At 34.5% G+C, this 19137-nt stretch overlaps 3 protein-coding genes across 5 annotated transcripts in view; 1 reads left to right on the plus strand and 2 right to left on the minus strand.

The window, feature by feature from the left end:
- Positions 1 to 3238, minus strand: part of LOC146170296 (E3 ubiquitin-protein ligase UBR4-like) — a 107308-nt gene extending 104070 nt beyond the window's left edge. Inside the window, exons 1-7 of the mRNA XM_083388159.1 lie at positions 3053 to 3238; positions 2563 to 2660; positions 1979 to 2125; positions 1409 to 1501; positions 1230 to 1343; positions 647 to 860; positions 30 to 193 (exon numbers count right to left, since the gene is read on the minus strand). Of these exons, the coding sequence (XP_083244285.1) occupies positions 30 to 193; positions 647 to 860; positions 1230 to 1343; positions 1409 to 1501; positions 1979 to 2125; positions 2563 to 2660; positions 3053 to 3153 (931 nt within the window). The 5' untranslated portion in view covers positions 3154 to 3238. The remainder of the gene's footprint in view (positions 1 to 29; positions 194 to 646; positions 861 to 1229; positions 1344 to 1408; positions 1502 to 1978; positions 2126 to 2562; positions 2661 to 3052) is intronic.
- A 1914-nt stretch (positions 3239 to 5152) lies between these two features.
- Positions 5153 to 12185, plus strand: LOC146170299 (sorting nexin-30-like). 3 transcript variants are annotated; one of them, XM_083388864.1, is made up of 10 exons: positions 5153 to 5306; positions 5502 to 5636; positions 6508 to 6618; positions 7144 to 7302; positions 7980 to 8172; positions 8892 to 9064; positions 9685 to 9801; positions 9969 to 10073; positions 10767 to 10919; positions 11356 to 12183. In XM_083388864.1, exons 1-10 carry the CDS (start codon positions 5229 to 5231, stop codon positions 11422 to 11424), a joined length of 1293 nt encoding a protein of 430 aa, XP_083244990.1. In that variant the 5' UTR covers positions 5153 to 5228; the 3' UTR covers positions 11425 to 12183. The 3 variants fall into 3 exon arrangements, with proteins under 3 accessions (XP_083244990.1, XP_083244989.1, XP_083244991.1); XM_083388863.1 differs by having other exon boundaries at positions 7144 to 7308; positions 11356 to 12182; XM_083388865.1 differs by lacking the exon at positions 9969 to 10073 and having other exon boundaries at positions 7144 to 7308; positions 11356 to 12185.
- Positions 12186 to 12758: 573 nt separating this feature from the next.
- Positions 12759 to 17930, minus strand: LOC146170300 (dual specificity protein kinase CLK2-like). Its single transcript, XM_083391013.1, has 11 exons — positions 17896 to 17930; positions 17131 to 17379; positions 16641 to 16824; positions 16043 to 16145; positions 15352 to 15418; positions 15119 to 15235; positions 14924 to 15014; positions 14487 to 14562; positions 13986 to 14210; positions 13484 to 13737; positions 12759 to 13203 (listed from the first exon to the last, which is right to left on the minus strand). The coding sequence occupies exons 2-11, from the start codon at positions 17313 to 17315 to the stop codon at positions 12940 to 12942; spliced, it is 1566 nt and encodes a 521-aa protein (XP_083247139.1). The 5' UTR covers positions 17316 to 17379; positions 17896 to 17930; the 3' UTR covers positions 12759 to 12939.
- Between the last annotated feature and the right edge of the window lie 1207 nt (positions 17931 to 19137).

The raw sequence follows: 19137 nt of genomic DNA on the forward strand, positions 1-19137 counted from the left end.
AGTAAGGTTTAATCAAAAGCGCTAATTACTCTGATTGTTGATGGCCACTGCAGCTGCGACGTTGATGGCTGCACAAAGACATCCAAGCACCAAGTCACTGTACATTGCCAACTGATTCTCATTGTATGGTTCAAGTATGGGAAGGTCAAGGGCATCTTTCACCAGATGCACATTCTTTTGCAGGTGGCACACCCTGAATAGCAACATTAAAAACCATGTAATCAAGTGTTTACAATTGGATATTTCACCTTGGTTAACATAGCTTTAAGTGAAAACTGTCAGCAAGCCTTTTTACTGATCATTTTGTTTTCACAAAATGTAGAAAAAGCACACGGCTTGTAAAACAACACCTGTCCAGAATTTACAACAAAATGTGGGTATAAAGTACAAAGTTTTTAAGAAACACCAAAGATAATTCAAAGAAAAATAATTTGTATTTTTGTCACATTTGTTCTTTTCAGAGAATACAAAAAGGTACTTACGATCAATAATATTTATAACTTTTCATTAACTTGGTTATTGGTTATGCAACAAACATTTTATTCACATTTGCCAGTACGGTTTTAAATCTAACAAGGTGGTTTGGACTTAAAGCTAATAACTTCAAGTTAAACATTATTAGAGCAACATTAAAAGCAGCCATTACTCATTTGCCAGGGAGGCTGCTTCTTTTTGGGTGCTCGGCAGAATAAGCGGCTTCCACTCTCCTTGGGCCATTGCTCTGGCACTCGTCTGATGTCTGGCGATGTAACGCTTCAGATAGGGAAGGTCCAGCAGAGATTTGAGAAAGTTATGCTCCACGGCAAGATCCTGCAGAGCTCTCACATTCATTTGCTCAAGGTTTTTCGAAAGGTCTTTTCCTGGAAAAAAATAAAATATACTTAATTTTTAGGAAAAAAACAATATATATATACATATATATATACATTGTTTTTTTTTTGTTTGTTTTTTATGTTAAAAATAAGTTCTTCTACTATATATTTGTTAAACCAACGTTTCGTCTAACTCTTCAGAAAGCCTTCATCAGAGAATGACACACATCACAAAACGTTGGTTTAACAAACATAAAAGAAGGTTAAAAAGACATAAAACTCATGACTGTTCATTTTTAAAAATGTTTACTACTAAAATAATAATAATTTTTTTTCATAAGACCAAACTACTTGTTCACAATTGATTTTTGCAAATCCGCACAAATTAAAAGAAAAATGAGCAGCAAGAGTTTTTACCACCAAGGTCCAGATCGGCAAGATCATTCTGAAAGATTGAAAACAAATCAGAGATGTTTTGATTGGATTCTTTATTTTCTTCTTCTGGTAGCTCAGGTGGGTTATCAGCAGTTTCTGTTTACAAAAAAAATAATGTTATGTGAAATATTTATCTTTATTGAAAGAAATAGGATGCATACCTGTGGAGTCCTTTTTGACAAGCATTGGTAGTTTTGCAGATTTGATAAGGGCAATAAATGCAATAATATCCGGGCGGCGAAACTCATGCTCGCCTGTAGAAGGATAACGACGTGTAACTGAAAAACAAATGATAAACAGTTAAATAGTATGTACTTCTTATTTTGTATCGTAATGTCATGTAATGCCACATTATTTAAGAATCATTTTTAAGAGGTTTATTTGTTTTAAAATGTTATACATACATAGTACTATGCTCAATAAAGCAAAATTGATAGGAAAATATTTTTAAGGTCATTTTTATGTCAAAACTTGCATAAGCGCAACCAATATTAGTTACCACCAGTTGTTAACCTTCCTTATTTTGATAAATTCAACTTTGAAGGTAGAATCGCTGTTTTAATAAAATCATGGTTAAAATCCCTATATATTAATTTGGTATGGAATCGGCACTGATACCAACCTAGTATTGGACCAAGATCCGATACTAGGACTCAGCATCTGGTAACGGTTCCGATCTAAAATTACTAGACAAATCTACCCACTATTAGCTGATAGTTTAAAACACTCACCACATAAAGCCACAAGAACAAGGACCAGATGATTTTGAGACACCGCCGTTTGATGTCGCTGACTGTCATAGTTGACGATTCGAGACACACAATATTCAATTAGGATTTTGCAGGCTTGAGCAGCCTGACCTATAAGGGCCTTGTCCACTAAAAAACAAAAACAATAAATGATATATCATTTACTTTGGCGCTTCGGCCTTTACTACACTTATTTCCACCGTTTTTAATCTTCCTTAAAAAACAGTGGTCCTCAATCTATGGTAAAAGTACTAATTGCCTAACGCTTATGCTTTTAGGGGATACGCAAGAAGCTTTCAGGTCTTATGTTTATTATAGTACTTCAACACTAACTACACCTAATCTAAAATATATGTTTTTAGTTAGAAAGGAACTTTTAATCTAAAAAGTTAACAATTATTTGCTTAAATCACCTTAAAAAGTTTAAATTTGTGAGAAAAAATAAAAACGTTTTTTTTTTGGCCTGGAGGTTATACAGTGACATTTTATAAGTCTGTACCCGACCAGAAATATCATAATTTACTTAAAAGTAATATTTTACAAAATTTCTGGGAATGTTTTCTTACAGAAGCCAAAGCAGCCAGGTAGGGCTTGTCCAGCCAGGGTGACAAACAGTGAATAGAAACACTCGTGCAGAACATCATTGTCCAAGATTTTCTCCTTGCTAGAAAAGTAACGGTTTGATTTAAAACTTTTATGGCTTTATAATAAGTAAATTGAAAATAACAACAGAATTGTAATCCTTAAGCCAGATTGGATTTCGAATAAATCCCTAATTGGTTGAACTTTTAGCCCCGTGGTGGAAATTCGCACTAAATTGTGGATTAACCTTAAGAAATCAATCAAACTTGCAAAACTTCAGTTTAAGGTTGACCTTCATTTAATTCCTCTCACATTTTACTAGTAACTTTAATACAACATCGCCAAGTTAAGCTAGTATAAACACCTCCACCTCCCAAGCAAAATTAAAAAATTGCTAACTGCCCTGAAGTTAATCTTACAAGCTGAAATCAATGAAAACAATTTTCAAAAGAAAAGGGTAAAAAAACAGCTTACTTTGAGATAATGGCTTTGATAACGTGGGTTGCATCAGCAACTGAAATTTTCCCAGGATTTCCACTGAGAAGAGGTTTTATTGCCAATTCCCAGTCGATCATTTTAAAGCAAAATGAAGATCAAACCAGATTTGACTCAAAGTTACATTACATTAAGGGTCATAAAGCATTTGTATATTTCAACAACTTAAAAGACTGCAAAAATTTAAAAGTAAGAGCAAGGATGAAAAAAACATTTGATTAATTGGCACCACTGGTTTAAAAGCCTACCACATTTATTTTGACACTTACAAAACTGATGCTGGTCTAGAATCCCACCGTACTTTCGTCTGGGGGTTTATATTGCTAACATTATTTGGGTTAGGGTGCGAGTTGGCGTTTGGGTTTGGGTCAAGTAATAATATTATATCTATTCTTACATATTTATGCCTTCCTTGCAATTTCAACTTTGACAACTTAGTTCATTATTGTTAAAATAAATGTGGTGGGATACTAAAGTTTAAATTGCAAGGAAGGCGTAAGTATGAAAGAATAAAAATAACCTAAACACAAACTGGCACAATAATCTAAATAATGTTAGCAATATTATAAACCCTTGACGAAATTGTGGTAAAAGTTTAGATCAGCGCCTTTATCTACAATTACTTGAACGTTGAACCAAACCCTATAGTTGTTAACCAAAGCAAAAACTAAACATTTTGTTTAAATAAGAAAAAAAGAAAACACTACATTCCAACTAACAGAAATAGCGACAAAACGCCAAACCAACAACGTTTACACGGAAAACAGAAATATGGTTAAAATATTAAAAAAAAAATTATGCCGGTAACAACAGTTTCGTTACGTTCACACCAGGATGTGAAATGATATTGAATAAAAGTTGTTTTAAAAAAAAAAAACTTTACATTTCCACTTACCGCAAATTAGTATGTATAGAAAAAAACATAAACTTGGGAAGAAAAAATTATAATTTTCGTTCACTTCACTTTTTAAAAGACTTTTTAATAAAATAAAACATCTTTCGTGAGACGAACTGTTTCTTAATCTAACGAGAAAGTCACAACAAAAAAGGACCACTTTTCCGTGTGCTTTCAATCCTAAAACACTTTTCATAATACAAACAGTATTATTAATAACGTTTGTATAACGTACCTCTGCACAGAGTTAGCCCCGGCGTTTAATTTTATTTTTATTAAAGTATCTAATTCTTTTTTTCGGAATACCACATCAATGTTTCCAAGAATATTACTTTCCACATAACCATTCACCGGAAAATTCGTGAATACGGTTGGAGAAAGTCACTTGAATTGGGGGGAAATGATTCGACAGTAATGCGTGATTGAATTACAAATAGTGTCGTAAACAAGTCAGTGGTGAAATGAATTAAGACCCAGTCAAGTCATTTGTCGAATAACAAGTCATCAGTTGCACAAGCGCAGTCATTATTCAGCAAAAGTCAAACCACTATGATAGTAACACAATAAATCATTAAAATTGGGAAGCTTGCCCGATTATGAGCAACAATTCCACCAAAAAATAAACAAAAAACAAGTAGCCATCTAATCGTTTTACTTGCAAAGCTTGAAATAAATATAGTAGAATTTCATAATAAAATGTTAAATGAAAATATTGATTTCAACCCAAGTCATTTGACTCAATGACTACAGTCTAATGCAAGTCATTTGACTCAATGACTCCAGTCCAATTCAAGTCATTTGTCTCAAAGACTTGAGTCGAGTCAAGTCATTTTTCCAAAACGACTTCTAGCGGGTAACGTTAATTTACGGAATGATAAGTAGTCGGAATGGTCGGAACGCTCACAGTATTATTATTAAATATAATACCACTTGACCCACCTTCACCCAAGCACTAACCCAAATATTGTGCGTTGGTTTAATAATTGTTTTAACGGGGTAACACTTAAATTATTGAGCGTTCCGACCATTTCGACCATTCATCATTCCGTAAATTAGTGTTACCTTTTCTTTCAAATGATTTGAAAACAGCAACTTAATCATTACAACACTGAATAAAAAAGTGCGTTGAATTGAAGTTAATGGTTATGGACTGATGGTGACAATGTTTATTTTGGTTTAGGTGATACTGTTGCCTATAATTTATAGTTACTTATAAATTAATGAATTTTTACAGCTAATAATATTGTACATTATTCAAGTATGTCGGAAGGTGTAGCAGAAGATCCACTTTCTCTTGCAACATCTGATAATCATGATTTAGATGAAGAAATAAATACTGTAAGATATCATATTTTGCCATTTTAATAATACAAAAAGCAACATATGCATAAATAACTTTAAGAGCCTGCACACTTCGTCACATTGTTAACATTGTTGTTAATCTATTAATATTTTATTATTTTTGAAACCCATAAATATCACATAACCACTGCAGCTATGAACATAGCAAACAAATAATGTTTATATGTACAGGACCACATCAATGGACAGGATCTAATAAAGGGACAATTGGATTCCGGCTCACAGGATTTATTTATAACCTGTGAAAATCCAGAAAAACACATTCTTTCCATGGAAACTTATATATCATATCATGTTACAACTAAGGTGATGTACAGTCTGTGTTAACTATTAACAACATTTAGAGAAACATACCAAAAATGTACCTTGCGACATTGTAAATGTTGGCATTTGTGCTCAACAAGGCCAAGATTGACTTCTTCTGATATCACAATCTTTAAACTACCACACAGTTTTAGACCTGTCTGCCTTTCATGGCACTTCACATGCAGCACCAAATTTTGATGTGTGCAGGTGTGAATCATGTTTTTTGCACACCTTAGGTTGGAAATCCTATCACAATTTACATTATTTTCTAAGTTTAAGTTTTTTTTCTAAGTTTAAGCACTTTTTCTTAGTTGAAGTGCACAACATACTAATTCAGGTGGGCACACAATTTAATTTAGGAAAAATATTGGGTGTTCACCTGCCACAGAATGCAGACTGGGTTTTCCAGTTATGACATATGTTTGTTATAGTCTCCAATAAGGATGTCTAATAATAGGCTGGTATTGGTTCTGGTCTTATACAGAGTTAATACAGGAATTTTAGCCTTGGTTTTCGATCCAACACGGCATTTTCTACCTTCAATTAGAGGTAACTAAACTGTTAACTCAAAGGCTTGTCTGTTTGTCTAAAAACCTGAAAAAAATTGCCTTTAAACTTTTTAATTTTTATTTGCTTGTTTGATCATAATAATGACATCATTTGATATCGGATTAGATTGTGACACTTTTTGCCAAATGTGGGGTATCACCATTCGACTAAAATGTAAAATATCGGACACCCTTAGCTTTTAAAAAATGTGAAAGTTCTGGCTGTGTTAGAGAAAGTGTCATTAATTTTAATTTATTTAATGTTCTAATTATAATTTGATTGAACCCCCTTTCCTAATCTGCAATAATGCAATATGTTTCAGACGACCAGAAGTTGTTTTGACAGCAGCGAATATTCAGTTCAAAGAAGGTACCAGGACTTTGTGTGGTTGAGAGGAAAACTTGAGGCTGGAAATCCAACTCATCTCATTCCAGTGAGTTTATAAATCCAAACACATGGGTCACATCAGAAAAGCAATAATGTGTTTTAATTTTAATTTGAATAAGTCCTGGTTAAATTATATTCCTCTGAACTTGTCTCTTATATATTAGCTGTTTTACTTATTCTCATTACGGAAATTGGCGCTGGTCTAGAAACCTACCACATTTTTATACAAGAGTTTATATTGCTAACATTATTTAGTTTAGGGTGCGAGTTAGTGTTTTGGTTGAATGGGTCAAGTACTATTATGATTATATTTATTCTCCCATATTTATTTCTTCCTTGCAATTTCAATTTGACAACTCATTTGGTTACTGTAAAAATATAGTAGAATTCTAGACCAGCTTCCTGAATTATTATATTGAATTTTGTTACAATGCCTACTAGGTTATTAATGTTGTTTATAGTTGTCCAACATAACTTAAATATAAGTTTTATCAAACAACTAAACCTCTGTAGTTGTTTCAATTATAAAACTTGATTCTTATAGTGAGTCATGATGTGTTTTGGTTTACAGCCACTCCCGGCCAAGTTTGTGGTTAAAGGAATGCTGGACAGGTTCAGTCCGGAATTTACCAAAACCAGGTGCCGAGCATTGCACAAGTTTCTGATCCGGCTCTCTCAACATCCTGTTCTGTCCTTCAACGAGCACCTTAAAGTTTTCCTCACGTCAAAGGCACATGTTAGATCAGTTATAAGTTGGTGGTTTGGCAAGCAAAACTAACCAATCAACCATGTTTAATTCTGCATCGTGATTTGCTTGCTTATAAGTTAAATTACCTAGATTACATTTTCTTTCTTTTTTTTTCGGTCTGCCTTTGATTAGTAATTACTCTTATGTTTCATAACTAACACCAATGAAATAATCAAGTTTCATTATGGATGATGCCCTGAATAAAAAAGCAGTTATCCTTTTCAATTCATGCGTTAACAAAATATTGGCTGCTTAAAAGCACTAACCTTGGTAATATTTATACTTAATATGCATAATATTGGTAATAATTACACTATACCAATTGACCAAAAAAGGGAATTTCTAACGTCATGTAATTTTTACTTTCTGAATTCACTGCATAACCTTACCGGAATACTTACACTCTACCATCATTGACCAAAAATTGCAACTTCTAACTTTTATTTGATTTTTACATACAGAGTAATTCGTTGCATAACCTTGTCATAATATTTACAATTTTACACTCTACCATCATTGACCAAAAAAGGAAATTTTCTAACTTCATGTGATTTCTACTTCAAAGGAATTCACTGCATAACCTTATCGTAATATTAACACTCTGCCATCATTGACCCAAAAATGCAATTTCTAACTTTATTTGACTTTTACTTACAAAGGAATTCACTGCCCACCGAAAACAAGGTGAAGGTCTCATGTCGAGGATGAGTGGTTCTGTTAAGTCTATTGCAACAGCTCGTGTGAAAGAAAGAGACCCAGAGTTCAACGACATGCTGGACTACATCACTGAGTTCAGTGACAAAATGGGTGTGCTCGACCGAATCGGTGAAAGATTGTTGCTCGAAAAGAAAAGTAAGACGCTTTTTTTAATAGTCTTCTTTTTAAAAAAATATTTAGGTACACTATGCGCCGATGTCTTTTAATAAAGAATGTCTAAAGCCAAAAAGTTCAGAGTAAATCAACATCATCTAGATAAAGACGTTACAAAACGCACTTGTAACATTAACTGATAATGATACTAATGTGAACAAAGCCTCCTTATCAAGATGATGTCGATTTACTCGACCCTTTAGGTTTGACATCCATAAGATGTTTTTGTACAGAAAATTCTTAAGGCATTTCACTTGGTAATTATTAATAAAAGTTTATATTTAACTACGAATATAAAAAGAAACACTATTCTACAAAGCTGTTGTTTACTTTTTTGCCAGATCCTAATTTATTGCGTTGCAAACTTATAAATTATTTTATGTGAAACCATATGATTTTAAATCTCCAATTTTCAAAGTGGTCAGAGTGAATCAACATCATCTTGATAAAGACGTTTCGATACACACTTGTAAAATTACCTAATGATGATGCAAGTGCGTATTTAAACGTCTATATCACGAAGAAAGTTGTTTGAAGGTCATTTTATTGGTATTATTGATAAAAGTTTTTGTTTAACTAAGAATATAAACACTATTCTGCAAAACTGTTGTTCACTTTTTTGCCAGAATCTAAAATATTGCATTGCGCGCTTAAGAAATATTTTAAGTGAAACCGTATGATTTTAAATCACCATTTTTCAGGTTTAAATAACGAGTTAAAGGAGTTTGGCCCCACGTTTTCAATGTGGTCAACATCTGAGGATGAGACAATTGCCCCAATCATGTCTTCTATCAGTAGCTGCATAGAACTATGTGCTACGGCTGCCGAGGAAAATGCAAGCAATCACGAACTCAATTTCATTCCACCTTTAAAGGTTTTCATTTTTACACTTAGAACGTTTTCGCCAAAACAAACATATATTGTTTTAAAACTGCGGAGGCAACCTACAACGTAAATCATCCAGCCCGCCACATCTTTTACAAAATGGCCACGACGATATTCCTCATACTTTAGGCTAATTTTAATTGTTCAAATCGAACTTTTTCTTTATTTGATATCAGATATGTTTGCGTTTTGAGGGAATCTATTCAGCCTAAAGGAAACTATTAAACAATGAAGGTTTCGCCTAACAAGTGTTTTTAAAAGTGTCTTAAAGTGCACTTTGGACGAATTTTTTTGGTATTAAATTTAAATACAACAAAGAGTCCAACGATGCCCTGTGGACTCAACTTTTGAATAAAAAAAAGGTTTTTTTAACCACCTTCTTCCTAAATATATTTAAACCCATTTTTAATTGCCAGACAATTATAGGTCCACCTCTTATCAACATTTGTTATAATTGATGCTCCAAACCACACTGTTCAAAACAAAATTGCATTAAAGTTAATATTTATTAATTTTATTGACACATTTTAAGTTTGACTGACACATTTTAAGTTTGCCACCCCCTGTTTTATGACATCTGCCAATCTGTCAAACAAATGTTTTTAACAGGAGTACATCCTTTACTCTGATGCCATTAAACAAGTTCTGAAAAGACGGGACACCTTTCAGGCATTGCACGACAAGTCACTTGAAGAGTACAACAGAAGAAAAAGTGAAAAAGACAACGTGAGAGCGGCATAATTTTTATGGTGTTTTTACTACAAGTTTATTTTGTGTTTGGCTTTAATCAAATTGATTTCCTTCTAAAGCATGATAGATTAATTTTTTGCCGCCCCCTATTTTGTTGTGTGCATGTCGTTAACAGGCTTGCTTTTTTATTTTTTGTTTGTCAGTTGCCGCAGTCTGATCAAAGCTATTCGTTAGGAGCCTTAATGGGCAAATCGGTCAGCGATGTTAAACAGCAAAAGGAGGATAAGCTGGCACAGCTTGTTGACGAAGTGAGTGTAAACTACACAAAACTTTTGTTAACCCCAACTTGGGATCCCTAAGTATTTAGAGTTGACAATACTTAAAACTGATAAAACTGATTTAAGTTAAGAAGGTTAATACTTGATTCAAGTTAATAAGGTTAAGAAAAAAATGATTCAAGTTAATACTTTATTATTTTGTAAAACGTGCGCGTTACGTGATTTACCCAACTGTATCTGCTGTATGCAGGGAGGGGTTGTTTCCTTGTGATTAACTCAAATGTGCAAACGGTAAAACAGGAAACTGGCGTTACGTAGAACTAACTTCCTCCAGTGATTAGCCTTTACATTATAGACATTTTGCTTTGCTGATATTTTTTATGTTGGTATGCATGTCGTAATCGTAACACATCACCACCATTCAACCAAGATGAAAAGCTGTTTTAGTTTTGTGTAGGTCTTTCTGAAACCTAAAAAAATTGAATAAATACTCGAAGCCAAAAAGGTCGAGGAGATCGACATCATCTTGATCAAAGACGTTTCGATACGAACTTGTATCATCCCTAGTTAATGTCATAAATTGAATAAGGTTTTGAGATTCATTTTCAAGCTAGAATATATTATGTTTTGAAAACTAAAACGAAATTTATAAAGCGGACTTTTGCGATCAGCTGCATTTCCATGTCTTTAAAGCTATGTTGACAATCGTGTTTTATTTTCTAGTTGGCAAAGAAACGAGACCAGAGTTCCGATGACTTGGAGCAAGCCAACGCCAACCTTCGCGCTGACAAGGATCGATGGGCCCAGCATAAAATCCAAGACCTTGCGACTGTTTTCAGCGAAATGTCCCAAGCACAAGTTGCATATCATACAGAGGTAAACTAAACGGCTTGTCTACGACAGAGGTTTAAACAAGTGGATAGACGAAAGTCCTGCTGTTTTGCGCTTAACTGATTAGCAGCTAAGAAACTGAAATCGAATCATAGTACATTCAATGGGAGAAAATCGTTTTTAATAATCTCTTTTTTTGACAAATTAACCAAAAAGTTATACGCTTAGTTTAATTAGGATTTTACAGACCCTAAAATTTGTCCTTTTTATGCGCCATGCCTTCGTATTTCTGTCACATTTTTTCTAAATATAGTCCCAGAACCAACCCAAAAATATCGAACGTTTTAGTTGGCAACCATACTGGTTAACCTAGGTCCCCAACATGTGAGTCATTCCTAGACATTTATTTATTTTCATATATTTGTGGGTAAGTTTCTTAAAATAATTGACAATAATTCCGAATATCAAACTTATTTTTCAGTGCTTGTCAGCATGGGAAAACATACTGCCAACGATGCAGGATCAATCCGACGAAGATGATACCGCCTGATCTCACCATTCACCATCTTCAATAGCGTGTAGTTTTATGATTGTGCCGTCGGCATGCTAGCTTGATTTTCATATAACTTTGCAAATTGTTTTTAGTGCAATATTAAAAGTTGTCACAGCCAAATTTTCTGCACGTTTTGTAAACGATTTTCTTTTGTCGCTAAACCCTAAAGTTATTTTTTTACTACGCTATTTAGTTTTCTTGTTGCGAAGTATAGCTTCCAGCCTCAACCGGTGTTTTTTTTATCCTGGGGTCACCGTTTGATTTGGTGGGGTCGCCAGTTGCAGTAGTTCGCGTGATGAAGTTTATTGAGATTGGCTCAACGTTAAGTGCAAGAAAATTGCTAAAGCCAAACCAAAGAGGTTATAATCTTAAACGAAAACGTGGCTAAATACGGAATAGTCTAATTTGCGCATTATCTACTTAAAGATTAACAAAATATTCAAGAAAGTTGGGCCAAGAAAACTTGGTTGTAAACTAACGCTTAGTCTTTGCTTCGCCACAAAAAAAATTAGAAACTAAACATTAATACAATGCGTAGTGTAGAGTAAACTTCAAAAATAAAATATTTAAAATGTGCCTATTTAAAAGTGAGAATATACTTTTGAGGTCGTTTCTAAATGCATAATGACTGGGTACACACTGTACGCAACGAATATGACAATGCTCGATACAGCGGTCAGGAATTTCATGCATTTTTTTAGTTAAAACCGGGTAAATTATTATTATTTCATATAAAATCGGCTTTGGAATAAAAAGTTTTCTTTAAAACTGGCTATGAGCGCAAAAAGACATTGTGCTCATAGGCGTAGCCAGGGGGGCTTAAGGGGCCATGCCACCGAACCCTCCCCACAAAAAAATAAATTTTACTCATATATTATTTTGCTATACAATAATTTAGTTTTACTACTTTTAGACAGTTTTTGCTCTTTAACTCTGTTTTGAGTATTGCGTTAGCTCTCAGTCAGTTGCTGCTCGCAAACGGTTTGCTAGCGTCGTTATTTGTGTTCGTTACGGCAGTTAATACAATGGTAAAAGCTAAACAAAAACTTTTAATTTTTTTTAAATATTTGTTCGCCTCATATCAGAGGCGGGGGTTCAAAACTACCGGAGTCGCTAGTCCGGAGTACGCCTTCACAGTATTATTTGGCCAGAGACGGACACTAGTTGTTTTTAACAGACTCCGCAGCGCGACCGAAGAGCTATCCCGTATTGTTACCACCTTTTATCAAAAAAAACGCTGGACAGTAGGGGTACGATCCTCGTTGTGCTACCGAAACTTGTTATACGACGTACAGTTTCGATAAAATAGGACACGATAAATATACAACAGGAGCATTTATAGCATTTTATTTGCAAATTCAAAACAAAAACAAAAAGAACTTGATAGTAGGAAAGCTGCTTGTCCAGTAAACTAAAGCGAGCCCTCTTTCGTCTTTGTGAATTCCTAACATTCAATCAACTGCAGCTATCAAATTGCCTACAACCGTACAAGTGTAAACCGAATAGTTCCTGTCACCGAATAACATTGACAGGGCGAGGGTGCTGGGCTTGTTCACGATCTCTGGATGATAAAAACTGTTGTGGGAGGTACTTAGGCGGGCTGGCAGTGGACTGGGGTGGGTTAAGGTAGTGTTTTTCAGACGGAAGAGCATCAAAGAACGGATGGTTAATCGCCTCAGCCAGAGAAATACGTTTAGCAGGATCGTATTCCAAGGTACGGGCAATGAGGTCTATGAGCTTCATATGTTCAGGATGGTCTTTGCGTTGAATGTACCTCTGCAAGTGGGAATTTGAATAGGGTTATACCAATTCTAGCGTCTGGATTGATTGATTGGAAAAATTGCAAAAAAGTTTAAGGCAATAACAAACAAAAGGTTTAAGAGGTGTATTAAAATAACTATAGCGTACAACTTTTCAAAGGGTATTATAAAGGTTTGAATGTATCTCTGCAAGTGAAATTTAATTAAGGTTACGTTAATGTTTAAGTCTGACAAACCTTGCTTTTAAAGTTCAGTAAATTTTACCAAGTCTACTAAAAAACTAGCGTAAGCCGTACCATTAAAGGTTTGCAGTTTTCCCGCACGTATTTTCCTGCAGACGAATGTTCGTCCCAGTCCAAGCGATTGTGGTAAAAGTATTTCTGCTTCCTAGATCGTTTAATCATTCTCGAAGGTATGGGTCCCAGAATGCGCTCCATCATGGCTAGATGTTCGCGATTGTCGTGGGTCTGGAACATGGTGATTCCCATGTAGAACTCAAAAATGATGCAGCCAATTGACCAGACGTCGCACGCTTGATTCCACCCAAGCTCTGCAACAGTAAATCATTATTAATCACATGTTTTTTAAACATAGTACCGTAAATTTAAACCAATATGTTATGCTTTTTTGGACTTGTATTTAAATCATAATTAATCATATATTTTTTAAACATTTTGCCTTGAATTTAAAATTTAAACCATTGTGTTATACTTTTTATCAACCTATGTATGTTGGTTTAGAAAATTTCTCTTAAAGAAAGTTATCTCTATATATTCTATGTTCCAATGACGCATTTACCTAAAACAACTTCCGGCGCCCTGTAGTGCCTTGTTGATACCACTGTGCTGTGGTGTTCATTGTCAAACGTGGCCGAGCCGAAATCGATGAGCCTGATATCAGAGGAGACCAGATGACGCTCATCTCGCCGCTTGTGCGGGTTGTAAGCCACCTCACACGTTGAATCAACAAACAAGATGTTCTCCGGTTTCAAGTCGGTGTGAGTAATCCGGTTGTCATGAAGAACTTGAGAAAACACAAGTTTATTTGAGCATGGTGGCTGAAGGCTGTAGTTAAGGATAATTTTATGTCCAAGTCAATAAAGTAGGCAGAGAAAAACACTTATGTTAAAAATGGATAATTTTTTTTTTTTACGTTGACAACTGTTTCCTAATCCAGTATGGGCTCCGATATACATTCTATAGCACAAAAATATTATTGTATAAATAAAGGTAGCAGAATACAAAAATTGCTTCACAAAAAGGTCTATTAAGGCAAAGCAACATCAGGCTGGGAACTTACATTTTACAGCCCAGATTAATTGGAATGCCATATGCCTGACTTGGTCAAGTGGGTATGGCAAGTAATGGTTGTCTTTCTGCAAAACAAAAACATTATAGTTTAGCAATGTATTAAGCTGTAAATTGTCATTTTAGCTTTGTTGACATTTATTATACAAATGTGCGTCAATATGTTCACAGAACAATTACACTTTTGTTGTCATACATTTGTTAAAAAGATTTATAACACAGTGCAATGACACGTAACTATGAGTAACTAAATGCTGCTTCATGACATAACAAGCCTCATTTTTGAACTCAGCTTATGTATTTAGCAGCCAGCTCAACTACAAGGTTAAATGTAATGTTTTAGGTTTTGAAAAAACAAAGATAACTCTTCTAGGTGAAAACTTTTTGATTTGCCAACATGGTCTTACAAAATAAGAATTTTGTACAAACCTGTAAATCATATGTGCTGAGACCCAAAAGTTCAAAACCAATACAAATGTGTCCGTGATAGTTGAACCAATCCACCATGGTAACGCACAAGCTGAGAAAAGTAAATACATTTGAAATATAAAATTTGTCAACTAATAACTTAACAGAAATTGAAGATACATGTATTCAAAAAATAAAAAGAATCATTGAACATACTATTTTCCCTCTGGATCTTTTTCTTGTAGTTTCTTGAGAACATTGATTTCAAGAAATGCTGCATCTCTGTACTTCTCAATGTTCTTAATCACTTTTAATGCAACCTTATGACCATCTCTGCAAAAAAACAAGTATTTCATTTTAATTTATGGAAGTTTGTTAAACAAATAGTTGACCGAACGAAATTTAATGTTACAATAAATTAGTACATCCATAAAACAAGTTTTACTTACCTTTGGTGATCTCTGCAAAGCAAAACTTTGCCAAATGTGCCTTCTCCCAAGGTTGAAAGGATTTCATCTGCAGCAAATTACAAAAATACAATTAGTCTATGTTTAATTAAATTTAGGAGTATAACAAAGCGGGTTTGAAAACAGCAATTTGGACCATATTATTATAATGACATACATTTTTTTGCAGTTAAACTGAATCAAAATCACTTTTGAAAAATCCTATTAGTCTTGATGTTTAAACAATCGTAAAAATGGTATTACATTGTTTGATATAAAAAAGCTGCATCAAATTAAAATATGAAATACGTTTTTTGTGCCATATAAATGTATCAAAGACACAGAGAAGCATTATTGGGGCTTTAGAAGCTACGAAATAAAAGCCAAGAAAAATGGTGTTTAAAAATGCTGCGAAACAGCGGGGGGGGACAAAATACACATGCATGGCAAGTGAAGCTAGTTTGTGCAATTCTGCAGCATCTTCAATGACCACCTAGCTTTAATTAAACTCAGGAATAGTTCACTTTAGACAGCAGAAAACCAAACATCATGCCTAACAAGAAGCTGGCGGCATGGCTACCAATTACTCTTTTGTAATAAAAACAAATAAATTAATTGTCAAGCAAGTGAACTATCCCTGATCACAGCTTCAACGGGTTTACTGAAACTATTGAGTGCAAATTCTTCTTAGTACATCTCGCTTGTAGCCAGTCGCCATGACGATAAATGAGATGACCGTCCTCGTCATCTTCAACACTCTTTGCCCTGACACCGTTCTTGTTTCTATGACGATCTCTCTGTTTTTCGTGACAACGGCCATGCGCGCGAGTATGGCAAAGAGAGTTTTCCATCGACACAGGAGATTGCAATCAAGCGAAAGCCCAGCAATTGGCCAATCGAAGTATATGTGGAATAATAACCACAAGAAATATTGCAACACGTTAACATAAAACATGGCTAGCTTTAAATATTGTAACCCAGCCTAAAACTTAAAAAACATTTTCATATTAATGGTTATTTGTTGTCGATTAAACACTATAAAAACAAATCCCCGTCCAGATTCAAAGCAAGTAGGTTTATACTTACCTTTGAATGAACGATAAAAATTCCAAGGTAAAACAAATTATTAACTTTGAACGTCCTTATATCATAACATATGCTCAAAAGTTCAAAATAGATTTTCATTTGAGTTGTATGTGAAACAAAAATTGTAATCGTTCGAAATGCGCTAGGACTGATACCTGGGTAAAATAATCGTGGAAAATATATCTATGGTAGTTAGGAAGACTTACCGTTGATGAAGTCGATTTGCGATGTCTACGTCTGCGGTGGCTTCGACGCCGTTTGTTGCTTTCAGACACTTCTCTTCGACTGGAATAGGAGCTGCTCTCTCGATTACGAGTAATAAGCCTGCTGGAGTCTCTGCTATTGTAAGCTCCTTCATTGGCAATGCGTTTCCTGGAGCTGGTTCCACTGCTGCGAAACACAACAATTGTGTTAATTAAAGGAAGCACATTTAAAAAAAAATCAACAGCGTTTAGGGTTTTTTGCAGGGACGCCAAAATATTTTTACAACAAAATAGTTTTGTCATATTTATATAAAATTCTGCCATATATAGTTAAAAAGGGCAACTTTTATTTAAATTCGCTTGGCCTATGGTGTTTCATGCCAAATGGCGTCACTGGCGGGTTTTACGAAAGCTTATAACTTTTTTAACGAAATGTATCTTTAAAAAGTGAACAACATATAAACATACTGGTTTATAAAAAAACAGTCTTTACCTATAACTATGTTTGTCCCACGAGTAACTCTCAAGACAATGTTTCACATTTGAGTAAATGTCCTCGTAAACACCATCATATTTTTCAACCTTTCTTCGTTTGGGCTCGTATTTGCAATCGTCGTTTTCATCGCGACTTCTATACCGCCGACCTGTTTTGCCCATACTCGTAACGGTCATCACCATTGACAAACCCTTCCACTGGGAGAGGATTTCGACAATACGTTAAATAAAACGTACAGTAGTTTACCTGAAAAATAAGATTTAAATTGTAAATATTGCTAATGATTTTAAATTTCGGCGCTCTTTCACTATTGTACGTAAATATTAATACAAAATTTGGGGGGTCAAGTTATTATTAATAATAAACATAATATTACTTGACCAACCCTCAACCAAACGCTAACCCGCACCCTAACCCAAACAATATGCGTTGTGGTAAGCGGTATTAATATTTTTTTTTTTTGCATAACTTTTCACGTACAATAGTGAAAGAGCGCCTAAATTTCTTACGTTGACGATATCAGGTGAAATTAAAATCGAAAAACACCAATCCATTTAATTGTACTGATATTCAATGTAATTACAAATCACAATGCGTTACAACAAATACGCTGATGAAACCAAAACGGCTATCTACTAAAGTTTAATAAGGTTGATTATAGGCAAAATGTAACGTAAAATCGCAGCGTTTTTTACTAACTTAGCGGCAAAGTTCATACATAATAGTTATGTCATTTCAAGCCTTCCAATAGCTTTAACTTACCTTGTAACTTATTTAGCTTAACGGTGTCTGAAAATCAACTTAATTGCTTTTTATTTTACAAGTTACGTAAATCTCAGAAGATGGAAAGTTTCAGCAGAGTCAGCACGACAATATGTTGCCAAATCGATTTCTCTCGAAGCTGATTGGTTGATTGCTTACTGTCCCGGATGTAAAAACAAAGAAGGCGCGCTTAGAATTGTGGGTAATAAACGGGCTCTGATCACTGGCGCGTGACATTTAGGTCACCAAACCAAACAAGGCAAAGACATCTAATCCCGCTAAGAAGTTCAATAGAAAGATCTAATGACAGTTATTGGCCACATCAACCTGAAATATGTAGCTCAATTTAAAAGCGCACAGTAAAAGTTTAATTTGTAAAAATATAGCCTCTCTGCCGGCCGAAAGACCTCAAAAACTCGAATGTAACTAACAAATTACTCTGACAAAATCCTCCTAATACATCGTTTTTTTTACCTAAAACAGCTAGAACATGTGTAGCTAGCCAATGTAAACTGTCTTGTTTGTAGTTTATTATGCAAATAGGCTACAATTAAAATTGATCAACAATTTATCGTTTATACATTACGAAATGTGATTCGTCTAGTCGGAATTTGTGATTCGTTTAGTGAGTTTTTTAATACAACCTTAGAATTACATAACCGAAAAAACGTACTATTCTCTATGTAACGATAGCAAACAAAGCTGTACGAGGCAATGTGCTAATCAACATGACACTAAAAAACCAACACAATCAATCTCGCATGTTGACTTCACTTACAGGGACAAATAAAAACCTTAAAATTTGAAACAAAACCCCCCAAAAAAATTGCCTAGTAATTGCTTAGGTCAGATATTTCTGTTAAAATAAAAGCGATATAGCAATAATAGTACACCTTCAATTGATCACAAACTAAATTTGAGTATAAAATTAACACGAATATATACAATAAATTTTAGTGCCAATTTAGTTCGAATTTTTGTGCCACTGGGAAGCAATGAGTGACTGGATAATTTTCTGCGGCCGGTGACCCCAAATGGGGTGAGGTTCGAGACTGAGTTTGTCAGCAAGTTGATCGGCAGCAACAACTGGCGTCACACCTTGGTCACGTGACGATTGCAGCACTCGCGTCACAATCTTGTAAATCTGTAAAAGTGACAACAATTCACAATTTAAATAATAATGGAAGGTAGTTAAGTATATTTTTGAAATAAATGCCTTGAAAACACAACTTTTCTTAGCTG

Source organism: Ascidiella aspersa, chromosome 1 (assembly GCF_963924565.1).
Source record: "Ascidiella aspersa chromosome 1, kaAscAspe10.2, whole genome shotgun sequence".
Classification (NCBI taxonomy): Eukaryota; Metazoa; Chordata; class Ascidiacea; order Phlebobranchia; family Ascidiidae; genus Ascidiella; species Ascidiella aspersa.